Here is a 12,130-nt window from a genome sequence, read left to right on the forward strand (position 1 = left end):
CATGCACTCGAAGCAAAGGTTGGCTCTCTCGACCCTGACCCTTCACTATCTCAGATCCACTCTTCTCAGGTTCTCAACCAGGTATCACCACCAGCTCCTCCATCCGATCTGCGCCTTGCACTCCTTGCGCTCATCCCATGGCCATGAGACTTCCGACAAAGGTGAGGATCAGCCTCTGTCTCACCTCAACAATGTCCTCCGGCACAAGGAAGATGAGCGCTCCCAGCTTCCTAGCAATGGAGATGGCAAGCTTTGCATTGTTCCTGCACTCATCCTCGTTGGTGCCCCTGTGCACCAGAGAATAGTCCACAATGCCCTTTCGCAGTCCGTCTAGGAGGTCCAGGAAGAAGTGGGCAGTGCGCAGCGAAGGGTCCTTGAAAGATCGCATGGAGCTCGACTTGCCGTTGGCCTGTACCACCCCATTCGCCCACCGCACCATGTCTGCGTCACTCACACCACGACCACCCTTGCCGAGGGAAGAGAGCGTCTTTGTGATGTTGAGCCTCATGAGCTGCCAGACCAGACCTAGCGTCAGAGTCTTGGTGCCGTCAACGATGTCTGCTCCCTGGATGCCCACGATGTGCATGTTGTTGCCCTTTGCTAGGTCCACGGCGTAGTTGGTGTTCTCCACGGCCTTGAACCTGCTCAGCTCCTGCCCCTCCTTTGGCTTTGACACCCTCTTCCAAACAACGGAGCCGGGGACGACCTTGTCAAAGGCTTGAAGGATCACGTTGCCGCTCTTCAGGTCCTCAAAGAGATTGTATACTCCGGGATCCACGTCGAGGGAGTTGAGCCAGAGAGTAAAGACGCGCGCTTCTCGCTCGCCCTCGGCGTCGAAGTCCTCGATCTCCATCGGCGGCGGCTCCTCGAGCGCCTCGAGACAAGGCCATGTGTTGAACAGGTGAGCGACAAAGGCGAGGTTCAACTTCGGGTTACCAGAGATCATGGAGCCAGGCGTAAGATACTTTCGGCATCCGATTGAGTCGGCTCTTTGCAGGACCATCTCTGCCCTCTGCATCAGGTCAGTCTGCTTCAGAGGAGCTCGATCGCAAGACTCCGGCTTGAGCTGAGAGAGCAGAACGGTGTAATTCTCTCCATCTGAGACGTCTTTGCTGAAGTTGGCAACTCTCCTCGGCCAATTGGCGGCCTTGAGGTGGTAGTTGACCCATCGCAACAGAATCTGATCGGGTGGGAGGCGAAGGAACTCCTCAAGGGTCTCACCTTCATCCAAGAGGCGGTACAGCTCGGGATGATGCTTCAAGTCAATCTTGCTGAGCAACCCTCGTCGGATGATCTGCCAGATCAGACCCAGGATCAGATGTTCCCGCCCGTCAATCAGATCTTGGGCTCCGACGTTGACCACTGAGCACCCGATAGCTTTGGCCGAGGTGATGACGATGTTGTTGTTTTCTGTCATCTGGAACGCATTGGGCAGCTTGCCAGCCTTGCCGACGTTCAGGACTCGCTCATCAATTGTGTCAGGCACAGCATCGTTGATGAGCTTGCAGAGAATCAGACCGTCTTTGCATTCATCAAACAACTGAAAGGTATCTGTGGGGATAGGCAGGCGGCCGCCGATGTGTGCATCGCCGGAGAGACTCTGAGGAAAAGGTAAAAGAACGGAGTGTGAGATCTGTTGTGTTCCGGAAAGCATCTGGTGGGATGATTCACTCACCGAGTTGATGTGCCGTGTGAACTCGGTCCGCTCGTCCTCGTTGATGGTGTGCTGAACACTGGCGTTGCTTCCTTTGACAGACACTTTTCCCTTCACAACGGATCCAGCAGAGACATTTCGGCCCGCTCTTAGCTTCGCAAACAGCTGCAAGAGTAGGATATGCGTGCATGGTCAGTGAACAGAATCCGGTTCAAGTCGACTCTTGGATCTACTCACATCGACATAGTCGTCCAACTCTACCCGACCGGAAGAGTCCAAATTGACTTCTTTGAGCGTCTCTCTTGCCTGATCGTACGAGGCCTCACCGGCATCCTGCACTGCCTTGACTACATCCTGCTTCTGTACTGCACCCTTTCCATCTACATCGATCTGATGGAAGCGATTGATAAGCCCCATCATCTCCTCTTGGGAGCTGGAGAATATCAGTGTTCCGGCGAGACAAGAAAGTCGGTGAGTGACGAGCTCAAAGAGCGCACTGGCCATATGCCGGGCGTACACAAACTCACAATTGAGGGTACTTCCTCTGGAGCTTGATGGCTTCCATCTTGTCTACACGGTGGAGTGTTTCGACAAAGGAGAAATGATACAAGATACGAAGCAAGACTAGGCTGAAACGTCCAGAGGGATTAAACTTAGTGACTGGCAGACAGAGACGGTATGACAGAGGAAGAGATGAGGCTCAGTGGCTGAGTAGGGTTGTACGGAAGGGGTAAGGAGCCAAGGTCCGAAGCGAGGCGGTGCATCCTCTGTCTACTCCACTCGTCTGGGCGCCATCGAGCCGCACTTCCGTTCCGGTTCCGAAGCGGGTGGCTGAGAAGAAGGCCCCGCAAAAGATTCGATCGAGAGGCGTTGCCTGCCTCATCCATCATCCCCTACGCATATACTCACCCTGCCACCTCTATCGTCCCGTACAAAATTTCGACATGGTACGTCCAGACTATTCATCTGACGAGTCAAACGATGGCACACAATCTCGCAGCCCTAGTCCACCTGGGGCAGCGTCCAACGGTCACTCTCGTCGGCGACGGGACTCACGTTCACCACCACCTCGAAGTCGTAGGCGCATCGACTCGGCTGACCCTGCAGGGGAAAAGGAGCTCGCTGATCAGCTGAGAAGGTGAGTATCATATGCTTATGAATCGAAAGACGGCTGACCCTTCGCTGACACAGCTTCGTTCCTGCCCCACCTGCCCCTGGCCGCCCGTGCCCAGACGAGCTCTAGCGTCGAAGGAAGCGGCATCAGCTCGAACCTTGAAGAGGAAGGTCTCTTCTTCTTCATCTCGATCCAGATCACGATCTCGGTCTCGTACTCCGCCTTCTCTACACTCATCAGCATCACCGCCGCCCCGTCAGACCTCAAGGCGGTCTACTTCTCTCTCGAGGCCTGCCTCGCCATCACCTCATCGCGACCAGAGCAGCACCGCTTCACGGAGGAAGGTCAGAGGCGATGATCGAGAGCGAGACAGGAGAAGGAGACGCAGTGGACGAGACGATATGGAGGACGACTATGAAGACGGAAGACAACACGTCGAAGAGGACACATATGTGAGGCCGATGTCGAGGCCTCGCGATGAAGGCAGCACCAGTAGTCGAAGACGAGACGACAGCAGAGCATCCCTGTCTCGGACCCGCGATATCGACGAGGATGATGTTCGCAGTCACAGGAGCGGTCATAGCCGACACACTGCGAGTCGCGAGCCAGAGCCCTACGGTCGCTACGATCGCGACGCTCGTTACCGCCGCGGTCCGCCACCTCGTCACGACCCTTGGGGTCGGGATGACCCTTACAGCCGCGCGCCCCGATACGACCAGGACTACTACTCTGCGCCATACTCCAGAGGTGGCCGTGACCGATATGACTACGACCGCAGACGACCGCATCGCCGCTCTCCTTCGGTGCCAATTAGGAAGGAACCAACTCCCGATCCTGAGGATTACGAGCTGCGCTCTGTCTTTTGCTCCCAGCTTGCAGTCAGACTCACTCAAAGGGATCTAGGCGAATTCTTTGAGGAGAAGCTTGGCGAGAACACAGTTCAAGACGTCAGGATTGTCACTGATCGGGTTACCGGGAGGAGCAAGGGCATTGCCTACGTCGAATTGACATCAGAGGAGCTTGTCCCCAAAGCTATCGCTTGCTCGGGCGAAGTGCTCTTCGGCATTCCGATCTTGGTGCAGGTGACGGATGCTGCTCGTAACAGAGGCGAGGGGGCTTCCACTGCTCAAGCTCCGATTCGACCTAACATGCCGGAGAACGGTCTTCCAAAGATCGACCCGAATTCATTGTCCAAATTGCCACTTCCACCTCATCTTGCTGCTTTAGCTGGCAATGCCATCCACTTGGGTGGCGGCACAGGACGAGACAACAAGGTCACCAATACCGCTGCAAGACTTTACGTTGGGAGTCTGCACTTCAATCTTGTGGACACAGACGTTCGCGCTGTCTTCGAGCCTTTTGGCGACATTGAAAGCGTAGACCTTCATCGAGAGCCGGACGGCAAGAGCAAAGGCTTCGCGTTTGTCCAGTACAAGAAAGCGGAGGATGCCGAGAAGGCCATTGAACACATGAACGGGTTTGAGCTCGCCGGCAGAAATATCCGAGTAGGTCACGTCAATTCGCGAGGCCAAGACAACAATGCAACTCGAAGTGGTCCCTCTGGCCAAAACGACGCCAACGCCAACGGAGGTGGAAACACTGCGACGGTCACCTCCTCGTTCGATGAAGGAGGAGGCGGTGGTCTCAACGCGTACAGTCGTGCCAATTTGATGCAGATGTTAGCAAGGAACAGCAACAGTGCCGAGGCGGGCGTTGCCAACGGGAACGCAACCCAGCCAACCGAGCAGGTGCGCCCTGCTTCGATTCCGCAAGGAACAAGCAAGGCCGTCTTATTGAAGAACATGTTCAATCCCGAAGAGTGAGTAGCGCTGGTAGTCGCCGCGTTGATAAGCTTTGCATATAGACACTGACCAGGCATCTTGACGATACTTTTCCTTCCCATCTCTAGGGAGACCGATGCAAAGTGGGACCTGGATCTTGCTGCCGATGTCAAGGAAGAGTGTGAATCCAAATACGGCAAGGTGCACGAATGCCATGTGGACAAGGAGAGTACGTCGGGCGACATCTACATGAGCTTTGAGGACATCAGTGGTGCGACCAAAGCTATCGCCGGTCTCAATGGGCGATGGTTTGGAGGAAGACAGGTTGCTGCTGGCTTGTGAGTACAATGACGCGTATCGTAAGCTTCGCAGCGGAGGTCTCATTGACATTTGCGATATCCCCCTTCCTCCTTCACAGCATTAGCGAATCCTTCCTCAAGGCTAGGCTGAATTGAGTTCGACGAGGGAAGACGCAACAAGCAAAGCACCAGTACGCTGAAGAGCGAGACAAACCGGGATGCTCTGAACACATGCAGTCATTTTCCCCTCTCCCTTTACGCTACAACAACAGGCCGGTCATTAGAAGCTACATGCGCTGCTGATGCAAGAGAAGGAGAAGTCAATGGTATGACCTTGCTCGTTGGCTACCCGCGCTGTGTGGCAGAATCACCACTCCTGCCTTTGCTCCTCTATTCTCCACTGTTCTCCCATCAGTGGAGTCTTTTCCCTCACTTCCTCCGCACACGCAGCACAGGCACTGTCACCCTGGATCGCAACGGCATCTTCGAGCTGTAGGTTGAGCGACACCACGTGGTCATATATGTGGGATGTGCCGGACCCCGGGCAAGGGTTGCCCGTCTGACGCTGTATTTCACCCTCTCCCTCTTCTATTCCCTCCGCAATGCGCTCCGCTCCATTGATCGCCCCCTTTGCCCGATTTACCTCCCCGACTGCCGCTTTTATTTTCCCCGCCCGCCCGCTTTTCCCACGATGATTGTTGGGCTTGCGATGGTGCTTGCAGGTCTTGCACGCTACAGGTGCTCGCCCACAGTCGTCATCTTTGCTACCATTCCTGAGTCCTGTGAGTAGAATTTCAGAAGCGGCAATTTCAATTTCAATGCCATTCCATGGCTTTTCCTCTGGTGTATTGGGGTGGATGCGCGCCTGGGTGTATGTGCTTCGTCTCGGCCGAATTGTATGCGGCGATGTCTGGCTTGTTCTTTATATTTAGGCCCCCCTGGTCTGCTCGCGTGGATGGGGTTGAGTACCTCCGCGTCGGAGAGGCATAGAAGCAGAGGATGATAGGGAATGGTAGGGCTGATTAGGTCCGCGTGGTCACGTAGGTGGCGATCGAGGAGGTGCCATGCGTTGCTTGAACTTGCTGACAGTGAGCCACCTGGCCGAGGAGCCAAAGGCAAGAAGCAGCTGCGAGCAAAGGGCAAGGCTCTGTGCCGTTGTCTCGGCTCACCCTGCCTGGGGCCAGAAGAGGCGCAGAGGCAGGCAGAGGCAGGCACACAGGCACACAGACACACACAGACACACCCAACCACACACGCACGCACGTCTTCTTCTCCGCCGCTTCGCACTGCTCACCGAGTCCAATCTACTCCAATCCACCCCCGCGTCCACGTTGGCATCGAGAGATAGATAGCAGGCAAGAGACTTCGCCGCCCTCTTCGTCTCATCCTCCTCTCCTTGCCTTGCCCTCCTCTCCCCCTCTCCCACCTCCCGCTGCGCATCACCATACTTCTTCCCCTGTCTTCGAGAAGCCTGGGGCATTCCCACCACGCACACCCACCTCACCAGACCTTCCTTGAGCCCTTGAGCAGAGTCGTGTCTTCAGCAGGCGCATGTCCACCCCGCCCTTGCCCCTCCGATCGTACACGCCCAAAGCATTGGTCTTCTACAAAGAGCTCTCGCTCCACAATCTGGCTCCGAGCGCCAGACCGTCGATTGCACTGCTATACTTAGAGTCCTGCGCCCACACCACACGCGAGGGGCTGTGAGTACCTTCACGGACCTCGAAGACGCGTGTCTAACCATAGCAGCCTGCCTGCTTCACTACAAGCAAGGCACTTCACGTGCAAATTGGGCGTTGAGGTTTCAGAGCAGTAGATAGTCTGCCTTTGGAGAAGGGGGTCCTCTCCCCAATCATGTTCGCGCTACACAAAGGTGAGTTGGATGCAAAAGGGTTGCAAGCATCCCGTGGTAGAGTGCTAGGCTACTGACTATGTTCTTCACACTCATGACCTTCAGCCTTCGAGCAATCTACCAAGTCTGTTCAAGATGCAGCCCAAGCTGAGAGACAGCGGCGGACCCAATTGTCGCAACAGAGCGGGGCCACACGTCTGGCTACCTCCTCGCCAGCTGGGGGCCTACTCACACCCCAAGCCGGCGAACTTCAGCTCTCCAGTCCCGCTTCGCATCTGACAGCAAAGCCCCTACCCAGAAGTTCGAGCATGCTCGCTGTAGATGTGTCCTCTCTGTCTCTGCAAGATCCTCCGCAAAGCCCCTCTACTCTACGGTCCCCAAATGGACTGAGGCCTCCCGGCCCAGCTCCTACCTCGCAGCTTCCAGCTGTTCCGCCCGGTTCCGGAAGCAGCCCTCTCTCGTCCAGCTCTCGAGTCCCTAGTCTCCGAAGACCCTTTTCCCCAGCCATGATGCAGCAACAGCGATATGGAGTGCAGCGAACAGATGGCTCACTAGTGACGCCCACAAGTTTGAGTGAGGCCAGTGCATCTCCATCCCGACTCTCTTCGACGCAAAGCCCACCTGATTTGCTGAGCCAGCGCACCGGCTCACAGGCCGCTGAGACCCGCGAAGATGTCTTTGCAGGCAGCTCGAGCCATGCAACCTCACCCAGCGAAACACGTTCCAGAAGCCCCATGCCATCATCCTCTCGCCTTCAAGTGCCGAGCTATGACGAAGATGGACCACAGAGATCAGCTTCACCTCTCAGCTTCCGCCGTGGATCTCGAACGGGAGACTCAGAGATCTTGCAGGACTCTTCCTCCAGACCTTCGAGTCCAGCGGAGCCCAGACCCTCTTTCTCTAGTGGATCGCGCTTCAGGCTGTTCGGCAGGAAGAAGCGAGATGAAAGCCCTCATGCAGGCAGCGATGCTTCCAGACTCGAGAGTGGCGCTCGAGATGACTCCCCTGATTGGGTAGGCCGAGGCAAGGGTGACTCACAGGAAGGTGGGGTGAGTCGTCCATCCCAGGACTCTAGGGGTCGGCCTTCAACATCATCTTTATCGCGGAGTCCCTTGAATGGCAACGAAGGTCGCCAGGCGGCTGCCGCTATGCTGCCATCTGGCGGCGGCATGGGCAGGTCCTCATTGAGTCATAGTACTGATTCGCACGCAGAAGGCTCCCACCATGCGGGGCTGGACAGCAAAGATCGACGCTCACCTGCCGGGAACGCCGGCGCTGCCGGCGCCGCATCCTTGGAAGTTCCGCACTCGTCGACGGACTCAGGGGCTTCTGCCCGAAGGTTCTCGTTTGGCTTTCTGTCATCTGCAATTCACTCGGGACGCAGTCCCAATAGTGGCTCTACGGACAGCAATGCTTTCGATCCGTCCGATCTGAACAGTGCTCCGCCCGCTGTCAATCGCAGCGAGTCCAGACACCTGCCGGAACCTGTGCAGGGTGCTGCCAGCAATGACGCCCCGCCTGCTGACAGCAGTAAGGCATTCAACACCAGCTTTGCGGAGAGCAGTGGTCGCGCTGCCCCTCCCTTGACTCCCAGCAGGCTCTCTTTCTTTGGAGGTGGCAACTCATCTGGTCCACAGGTTGCTGCGATGGCTTCGCCCGGTGCTACGACGCCATTGTCGGCTAGCAATTTTGAGGCACAGCTGGGGAGACAGCCAGAGACAAATCCTTCGTTGCCGACAGACGCCCGCTCTTCACCGGACATTCAGCAGCCCGGGAGCCGCGCAGCTCCATCCAAGGTTCTGCACTCTTTCCGCAGTCGGTCATCGAATAATCTCAGGATGTTCGGTCGGTCTGCGACGAAGCCTAGCGAGCCTTCTCCTGCGCAGGGCCGTGAGCGTGCGCCTGCGAACAGCATCGATGGCGGTTCAAGCAGGCAACAACGCGGCCTTGGCGATGGCTCTCGTCTTGCCGTTCCTAACGCCACCCTCTCTTGGGCTGCCGCACCACTCGCCGTTGCTCCACCCCGACCAAACTCATCTACTACGTCTTCTCAGTCGTCTAGTAGAATGGGGAGGGTCTTTTCCAAGCGAAGACCTGCCACTGGCCCAGACAGTCTGTCCGAGCAAGACTTGGCCATCGACGGCGGAAGCAATTCTCGCATCTCGCCCGCTGTTAGCCGAAGCTCTCTTGCTGTCGAGGACGGTTCAGCGCCTGGTATGAGTGCCCGCTTGCGCAGCGCTTCCACAGCGAGCTCGGTCGTCTTGCCTGGTGGGCTGCCGACTACACCCGGTCCTCAAACGGGAGACAAATCTAAGTTGAGTGCCTCAGGCGGCGCTGCTGGCTTGTTTGGATCTTCTTCCGATTCGAGGCCCAGATCGGCCAGTAAGCCTACAAGGAGCCTTTTCGGAGGTAGCAGTGGTAACAATGGCGGATCAACTTGGCTGACTCCTCGCAAAAAGACCGTACCCGAGTTCGACATGGTGAGCCCGATGCCTAAATTGGAGCGCAACAACTCCGACTTTGCAGCCATCACTGCTTCACGATCGCGGCCTGGTGATCTGAGTGATGTGCCCGAGCAGTCTCAAGCGCTCAACGACCCACAGCCCGAAGAGAAGCTCAAGCCTTCCAGATATCCTCCTCTTGACCGAGAAAGTCCGCAGAAGTATTGCGATCGTCTCGAGAGGACTATTAGCCCAGGAGACGTTGTCACGGTCTTGGCGAACAGTGGCGATCCCTTTTACGTCGAAGCCTTGCGGTGCCACATGCGCAAGTTCCTCTTCGTTGGCAATCCTCTCGACATTGCTCTGCGCAAGATGCTCATGGAGGTGTGTCTTCCCAAAGAGACTCAGCAAATCGATCGAGTCATGGAGGCTTTTGCTCAACGCTACAATGAATGCAACGAGGGTCTCTTCGCTTCTGCTGATCAGCCCTACATCCTGGCCTTCTCGTTGATGATGCTGCATACAGATGCTTTCAACAGGAACGCGAAGAACAAGATGAGCAAGGCAGACTATGTCCGCAACTCATCATCGTCCGGTGTGGCTCAAGACGTTCTCGAGTACCTGTATGATAATCTGACCTTTACTCAATTCGTCTACACTAACGAAGTGGACAGTGGGTCGCCAACTGAACCAAGTGGAATCAGGAGCGCGCCGGCTGCCTCTGCTTCGTCAGGCTTCCTCACGAGGGGCGCAAATGGGGCGCCCTCTTCGGCGCGAGACAAGAATGGCAAGATCGACGTCTACTACTTGATCAAGCAGGGACGTCTTAGCGAGTTCCGGCCCTGGATCGAACACCTCATTCCTGAGGATGATCCTTACAGTTGGACGGGAACGGAGGGCAATCTCGACGTTGCCTTCCTCACTGAGACGTACATGGCATCCCCTTCAATTGAGATCAGCACACAGCGACGGCCTTCACTCATGACGACATCTGCCGGACCTGCGCCAACCGTTGACTATAATGGCGCGCTGGACAGTGATCCGAGTGTGACACTGCGCATCTTCAAGGTTGGCATCATCAACAGGAAGGATGATGTTGCTGAGAAGGGCAAGAGGACTTCTCGTAAGTGGAAGTCATGCGGAGTGATCTTGAGCAGCTCGCAATTACTCTTCTTTCGTGATCTGGTCTGGATCGATGCTCTCAAAGCGCAGATGGCTGAGCAAGTGGCGGCTGCTAGTCCTGAGGAGCGCAAGCTTGGTATAGTGATCACGCCGCGTATTCGGGACCTTAAGCCCGATGATGTCTTGTCCTTGAGCGATGCATTGGCCATCAGCGATGACACGTACGACAAGCACGACAACGTTTTCCGCCTCATCAACCAGCAAGGCAACAACCAGCTAGAATACCTCTTCCAAGCCAAGAGCGAGGATGCGATGAATGACTGGATTGCGGCCATCAACTTCTGCGCTTGCTTCAGAGCGGCTGGCCTGAGAGTCACGGAACTCGACGCGGCGGTGTTCGACGATCCGTACGGTGAAGAGCTGCAACGTGATGGCATGTACAATGGCTTCGGTCCATCAGCTTCGCCACAAGAGCAGCGTGCGACCAGTCAGCCACTGTACTCAACCACTGGACAGTCCATGCCTTCCGAATTGATGCTCAGCAGGATGGCTGCTCGCAGGCAGGAGATGTTGCCCCGACTGCGGGGAATTAGCAAGGCGCACAAGGATCACGCTGCAGAGCTCGCGGAGCTACTCCGACTGGCTAAACATTTCGCTATCATGACGCCGTTTCAGCGGGCAACAAAGGACAGGATCGAGGCAGCTTCTGTGCCACTAGCAGCTCGCATCAGGCAGCTGCGCGTCTTGGTCGCCAAGTTCGAGAGCAGACAATACATCCTTGCCTCAGAGTTGCGAGCCGCCGAAGAGCACGAAAAGAAGTGGACGGGTAAGCACAGCGGGGCCAAGTTCGGCAATTGGAACTTTTCGCCAGGGAGAAAGTTCAGCGTTGGCGAGATCGGTGGCAACACCTTCCCTCCTACTTCACCCCAGTCTCAGCGTGCTGTCAGTGGAGGTCATCCAGGCTCGAGGATTGTCCAGGAGCGAAAGGCTTCTTGGCGCTCACAGGCAAGCAGCGAGCTTGACTCAGTGGGCCCTATCTCGCCAATCCTCGATCCACTTACCGAGGATGTAGCAGTCCATGGAATGCCTCTTCGTCCAATCGTGTCGCCAAGTGCATCATTGGGCGGCGGCGCCGGATCTGCTCCTCGCGCAGGGATCGCTTCCTTTGCTCCCGGCAGCTATGACAGCGACTATGCCGCTTCCATCACATCCGTCGCTTCCCGTTCGAGGGTGGGCAGAAGGAGGAGCAGTGGTAACAATCCCGTACGTCGCAAGGGCTCCGATGTCCGTGGGGGAGACATTGCCGAGTCCTGGGAAGCAACCAAGGCGTTCCGAGACCCAGATCGTATCACGATTGCTCAATTGCCCGACCTGAGTACAATCGAGTTAGTGACCAGGAAGAAGGCCCTCCATCGGGCCGCCTTGGACAATGCCAATGCGCAAGGGGGAGACGATCTAGATGCTATTCTCAATACTCCTTCGTCTTCGCGCAAGAATAGAAAGGCGAGCGAAGGGAGTGCCTCTGGCTTGACGAGAGGTGGAAGGATGCGATCTGGATCCGTCTCCAATTCCATCTCGAGTGGCAGCGGTAGTGCCTCTCTTCCTCAAGCGCCCCTTGATCCTCCGGCCTTTATGATGAGCTGGGGCACGTAATACGTCGAGACGTCATAATGGACGGAAGTCACCGCCCGAGCCCTACCTGTCACCTTTTTCACAAGTGTCATTATGACTTTTTCATCAGTGGTCCCTGTATCAGACTCTTTCCTTTTTTTCTTCACTGTATGATATGTATCGATCTTCACGTTGTATGACATCTATTTCTATTCGACGCCATCTACTCCTGATCTGTGTGTCGCCAATGGCCTCT

At 56.2% G+C, this 12,130-nt stretch overlaps 3 protein-coding genes across 3 annotated transcripts; 2 read left to right on the forward strand and 1 right to left on the reverse strand.

Moving 5' to 3' along the window:
- Positions 1–48: 48 nt before the first annotated feature.
- On the reverse strand, positions 49–2,342 carry BCV69DRAFT_280400 (putative SAC6-actin filament bundling protein, fimbrin). Its single transcript, XM_025491603.1, has 4 exons — positions 2,182–2,342; positions 1,892–2,087; positions 1,676–1,819; positions 49–1,600 (listed from the first exon to the last, which is right to left on the reverse strand). Exons 1-4 carry the CDS (start codon positions 2,217–2,219, stop codon positions 131–133), a joined length of 1,848 nt encoding a protein of 615 aa, XP_025349951.1. The 5' UTR covers positions 2,220–2,342; the 3' UTR covers positions 49–130.
- A 567-nt stretch (positions 2,343–2,909) lies between these two features.
- BCV69DRAFT_97696 (splicing factor, CC1-like protein) lies at positions 2,910–5,292 on the forward strand. Its single transcript, XM_025495671.1, has 3 exons — positions 2,910–4,587; positions 4,678–4,887; positions 4,968–5,292. Exons 1-3 carry the CDS (start codon positions 3,170–3,172, stop codon positions 5,002–5,004), a joined length of 1,665 nt encoding a protein of 554 aa, XP_025349952.1. The 5' UTR covers positions 2,910–3,169; the 3' UTR covers positions 5,005–5,292.
- Positions 5,293–6,515: 1,223 nt separating this feature from the next.
- Positions 6,516–12,081, forward strand: BCV69DRAFT_97747 (hypothetical protein). The gene is made up of 2 exons (XM_025495673.1): positions 6,516–6,721; positions 6,806–12,081. Exons 1-2 carry the CDS (start codon positions 6,703–6,705, stop codon positions 11,914–11,916), a joined length of 5,130 nt encoding a protein of 1,709 aa, XP_025349953.1. The 5' UTR covers positions 6,516–6,702; the 3' UTR covers positions 11,917–12,081.
- Positions 12,082–12,130: the final 49 nt, after the last annotated feature.

This window comes from Pseudomicrostroma glucosiphilum, assembly GCF_003144135.1.
Source record: "Pseudomicrostroma glucosiphilum strain MCA 4718 unplaced genomic scaffold BCV69scaffold_2, whole genome shotgun sequence".
Classification (NCBI taxonomy): Eukaryota; Fungi; Basidiomycota; class Exobasidiomycetes; order Microstromatales; family Microstromataceae; genus Microstroma; species Microstroma glucosiphilum.

Bases quoted from the DNA above. Each gene is read 5' to 3' on its own strand.
- BCV69DRAFT_280400 (XM_025491603.1), bottom strand. From the start codon at position 2,219: ATGGAAGCCATCAAGCTCCAGAGGAAGTACCCTCAATT. The intron at 1,820-1,891 runs GTGAGTAGATCC...CTACTCTTGCAG, and splicing joins AGTTGGACGACTATGTCGAT to CTGTTTGCGAAGCTAAGAGC. The intron at 1,601-1,675 runs GTGAGTGAATCA...CCTTTTCCTCAG, and splicing joins TCACACGGCACATCAACTCG to AGTCTCTCCGGCGATGCACA.
- BCV69DRAFT_97696 (XM_025495671.1), top strand. From the start codon at position 3,170: ATGGAGGACGACTATGAAGACGGAAGACAACACGTCGAAGAGGACACA. The intron at 4,588-4,677 runs GTGAGTAGCGCT...TCCCATCTCTAG, and splicing joins AACATGTTCAATCCCGAAGA to GGAGACCGATGCAAAGTGGG. The intron at 4,888-4,967 runs GTGAGTACAATG...CCTCCTTCACAG, and splicing joins AGACAGGTTGCTGCTGGCTT to CATTAGCGAATCCTTCCTCA.